We start from the raw sequence: 4,963 nt of genomic DNA, 5'->3' as shown, positions 1-4,963 counted from the left end.
ATATATTTTGTTGATAATTAATAATCAAGATAAATTAGACTTCAATAACTGTTTTTGAAAATGAATAACAACGGGTCAATTTTTAACAAAATTAGAAACACAAAGGACATAATACATAAGGTTGTTGTGCGTATCAAATAAATAATAAGGGTAAATATAAAGTCATTTAAAAGCACAGGGACCTTAAATTAATTAATACCAGCGTCAATCTCAAAGGTTAGAACCATTATTACAATATTACGTTCGGACAAAAGCCAATAATGATCCTCACTGAAATTCAAACAAACACTCTCTCTCTTTCTTCACTTAAGCTCCGTTAGATTCGACTTAGATCTTTCCCCTTCGTTAGATAGAAAGAGTGAGCTCTGTGTTCTTCACTATGTCTCAAGAGAGACCTGACGAAGAAAAACCAGAGACTTGCGATGTTCGAGTCCAAGATCGAATCCAAGGAGCAGCTACTCCGGTTCAATCACCGACCCGACTCGGCCCAACCCGGTTCTCTGAAATAACCGGGGAGAAGCTCCGGAATACCGGGTCGGATTTCATCGGATCGATTTGGTCTTGGATCAACGGCGACCCGAACCGGAATCTGAAAAATCCGGTTAAGAGAGGGAAGAGGAAGAGAATCAGAACGGCGAAAACCGCCGTGGGAGTAATTGCGCTTGTTGGCTTCTTCATTTTTGTTAATTGGTTTATGCTCTCTCAGCTCCATGAAGGTCGAGCTTGGCTTCGAAGAGGATTCGCAAAGAATCGGAATCCTAAACCGAATCCGAAACCAAACCCGGATCTGAGCCCAAGTGCAAAACGGGTATCTGTTAAAGTGTCGGCGTCGGTACAGGTAAATTAGTTCAATTGTAATTTTGATTAGTAACTGTTACTCTCTAGTTTTTAACTGTCAATATTACATTGCACCTGGGCATTCGGTTCTTCAATTGGCTACATTTCGGTTTTAGTATATTTATAAAATATGGGCTGATTTCGGTTCGGTTCTTTTGATTTTCGGTTCAATACCAAAAAATTCAAGCTTTATTCGGTTCGGTTTAGCTCCGTTTTTGGGTTGTTAAATATAGATAATGTGGATAAAATAATTGGAATAATATTCGGTAATGTTGGATAATTTGGTTTTTTGAGTGATTCAGTTTTTTTTTTCCCGATAGTTTTGGATATTTTCTGATATAAATATTCGAATTAAAAATTGCATTTCTAGATATTTGGTTATTTCAAATGGTAATACTTATGTTATATGATTCGTATTTTTGGATTGATGTTTATGTAAGTTTCATGTGATGTAAGCTTGTTTCTTGTTGATGTGACTGTGATTGATGATAGCATGTAGCTAAGAAAAAGATGGGGAAACCAAAGAAGCAATACAATGGAACATATGGTAGATTGTTGGCTTATGCTGCTCATGCTTTAGCTGAGGTATTTTTTTATTTATAATAATATTTTTCAAACTGTTGCTTATTCACATTTTGACGTTGAACCATCACATTTGTGCTTGTTAGGGACAAAACAAAATAGAGCCAAAAGAGTTGTGGCGAGAACCAAAGGACCAAACTTTGGCTTGGAAGCCTTGCGCTGATCAACGTTCTTGGAAGCCCAACGGTCTCTCTCACTCTTTCTCCCTAGTCTCCACTTTCTTTTCTAAATTTGTTTTTAAAGGTTTTCTTGATTTTGATATTTAGATGGGAAGAATGGATATATAATGGTAACTGCAAATGGTGGGATCAATCAACAGAGAGTTGCTGTAAGTTGTTGTGATTGCGTCACACATTCCTTATAAAAATATTTTTACTAACCTTTGGATTTATAAACAGGTTTGTAACATTGTTGTTCTTGCTCGGTTACTCAACGCCACACTCGTTGTTCCCAAGTTTATGTTCAGCGATGTCTGGACCGATTCAAGGTAACTATTATAAGCTCCCTCTAATCTCTCTCGCTCTCTATCTTTCTTTTTGACATTCTTGATTGGTGCATATTCTTTTATAGTCAGTTTGAAGATATCTACCAGGTGGAACATTTCATAAAGTATCTCTCTCCCGATATACGGATAGTAAAGAACCTACCAAAAGAGCTTCAGTCCCTAGACCTTGAGGCCATTGGCAGCCTCGTGAGTTCTTTATACCGAAAAAGCGTTTTCATTTTAGTCTTTTGTTTATATACTTCCTTTTGTCACCTTCTAAGGTCACGGATATAGATATCATGAAAGAAGCCAAACCAGGATTCTATATGAAGCACATTCTCCCTCTTCTTCTGAAGAACAGAGTCGTGCACTTCTTTGGATTCGGAAACCGTTTGGCCTTTGACCCTATACCATTTCAGTTACAGGTAGGTAACAAGACTTTCTTTGTTCCTCATCGATCTTTGATGCATTAATTATCAAATTTTTTTTGTTTGTAGAGGCTGCGGTGTAGATGTAACTTTCATGCGCTAAACTTCGTTCCAAAGATACAAGAAACTGGCGCCATTCTTGTAAGGAGGTTACGTGACAGCGGATCACACCTAGCACCCGTTGACCCGTATCTTGTCGGTCCAAAATATGCATCTTTCATATTGGACAAGAAGGCCGGTCCTCTCCATAAGGCTTCAAAGTATCTAGCAGTCCATCTCCGGTTCGAAATCGATATGGTGGCTCATTCTCTTTGTTACTTCGGTGGAGGCGATGCTGAGAAGGCAGAACTATCAGCTTACCGAGAAAAGCATTTCCCTACGCTTGCAAATCTTACAAAGACCAAAACGTTTGTCTCTTTTCTCTTACTTCTTGTCTTAACCATAGCGAGTTTGGTTTCTTACGGTGTGTTTTTTTTTTGTAGAATGCCGTCTCCTGAAGATTTGAGGATGGAAGGGCTTTGCCCGTTATCACCTGAAGAAGCTGTGCTCATGCTTGCGGGTCTCGGTTTCAACCGCAAGACTCGTGTGTTCGTGGCTGGCGCGAATATATACGGTGGGGCGAAACGGTTAGCAGCTTTAACGAGTCTTTACCCGAACCTTGTCACCAAAGAGAATGTACTCTCGGAAACAGAGCTAGAGCCTTTCAAGAACCACTCTTCTCAGGTGAAAATGGAAAAAAAAAAACAGAGTAAACTACTTTCGGTTTATCGGTAATTTCCCGGTTATTGATTTTTTTTCTTTGGTTATTTCTGGTTATGTAGCTAGCGGTTCTTGATTTCATTGCCTGTGCTGCGTCGGACGCCTTTGCAATGACGGATTCAGGGAGTCAGTTGTCGTCTTTGGTGTCGGGTTATAGGATTTATTACGGAGCAGGGAAGATGCCGACGATCAGACCGAACAAAAGGAGATTCTCGGACATACTGTTGAAGAACAATACTATAGAGTGGAAAGTGTTCGAGCAGAGAGTGAGAAAGAACGTTAGGCAAACCAAACATGTATTGGTTAGACCAACGGGACGCAGCGTTTACCGTTATCCAAGATGTAAAGAATGTATGTGTAATGAAGATTGATTCTTTGTTCTTACATTGTGGTTCGGTTCGGTTTCTGAAAATGGTTGAACCAATTATTTATATGACATTTTAGTTCGAGAGCCCCCAGTTTTAGTTCTTTAAACAACAGTATTGCCTAACAAAAAGACAACTATTCAAGCAAATGTAGATCACAAATCTCTCTCTATGCATGCATAACTTGTAATTCTTCCACAATAAAGTTAGCTATTGAAGCAAATACATGCATTTATAAATCTCTCTCTCTCTACATGCATAACAGCATAAGTGTGCAATCTCTCTCTAAAGATAACTACAATTTCGTTCTACTAAACAACTTACTAATTAGATTCGCCAAGATTACAAAGACTTGTAGGTAACAATGATTTTTAACCTTGATGGTATATAAACAAAGTATACAACACATCGCAATAACAAATTTCAAAATCAAAATGCTTCATCCTCCTCCTATTCATCAACCACCAACAAGACCACTTCATCATCCCTCGGGACTTCTTTTTTTTTTTGGAACACAATCGCTCGGGACTTCACCCACCACATCCACCCCCGGAGCTACATGGGTTTCAAAGCCATTTGGGCCACACAACCACCATAATAGCTGTCATGACTGCTCTTGGAAGATTTCATATGAATGCAATTTTTATGGTATCCTTTCTTTTTTTATGTAACATACCTATGTGATATTCTATAAGATTGAAGAGAGTCTATCAGATGAAAACCACCTAAATTTCACATAAAACAACAAAATCATGCACAAAGTATAGTGACATGTTCAATTTATAGATCAAATATCATGCAAATAAATACTCACATTTCGAAAAATTTCAAATCATACATCAACTAATTATCTAACGTTAATGTTACATAAGCTAATTTTGATAACGTAAATGTCATATTACATAATTTTGCTGATGTGGATATCCATTTGTACATATACTGTCTTTAAAAATTAATATATTATATAATTTTGCTGACATGGATACCTATTTGTACAACAACTTTGTCTTTAAAATTAACTAGAACTTGACCCGTACCACCGTGCGGGTGTTTGATTTAATTTGTGTTTAACATAAAATCATAAACTGCTGGTTTGATTAAAAAATTCCATATATATATTTTTATGTTTTGTAATGTACATATAGAATAGAATCGTCTATGTAATCTTTCTCATATCATAATTGTAATATCATAATAAATCAGCGTTAAAAAAAAGAATAACATATATTATTTTATAATATAGATGTTTGATAATAATTTTTTTTATTTGTACATAATATTATATTTTTTTATAACTTAATGTAATTTGATGTAATTGTATAATTCATATATTGACCTGTTGTTTTTCTGTTAAGGAAAACATGCTTAAAATTTAATTTTTGCATTAGTTTTCTATGAATTATTATTAATTTTATGATATTTTATTTTCTTGAAAATTGAACTCTCGAAATTTTTATATTTGACTAAACTAAATAAAGTAATACTATATTTAAAATTCTTTTATATAA

The 4,963-nt window shown here is 35.9% G+C and overlaps 1 protein-coding gene across 1 annotated transcript; it reads left to right on the top strand.

Annotated features, from left to right (window-relative positions):
- Window positions 1-233: 233 nt before the first annotated feature.
- LOC103838401 (O-fucosyltransferase 15) lies at window positions 234-3,548 on the top strand. Its single transcript, XM_009114837.3, has 10 exons — window positions 234-838; window positions 1,330-1,422; window positions 1,506-1,605; window positions 1,686-1,747; window positions 1,818-1,906; window positions 1,990-2,110; window positions 2,185-2,328; window positions 2,401-2,738; window positions 2,814-3,054; window positions 3,153-3,548. Exons 1-10 carry the CDS (start codon window positions 380-382, stop codon window positions 3,459-3,461), a joined length of 1,956 nt encoding a protein of 651 aa, XP_009113085.1. The 5' UTR covers window positions 234-379; the 3' UTR covers window positions 3,462-3,548.
- The last annotated feature ends 1,415 nt before the right edge of the window (window positions 3,549-4,963 follow it).

Source organism: Brassica rapa, chromosome A09 (genome assembly GCF_000309985.2).
Source record: "Brassica rapa cultivar Chiifu-401-42 chromosome A09, CAAS_Brap_v3.01, whole genome shotgun sequence".
In the NCBI taxonomy this organism is placed as follows: Eukaryota; Viridiplantae; Streptophyta; class Magnoliopsida; order Brassicales; family Brassicaceae; genus Brassica; species Brassica rapa.
Note: the sequence above shows the minus strand (reverse complement) of the source record. Positions and strands in the feature narration are given on the sequence as shown.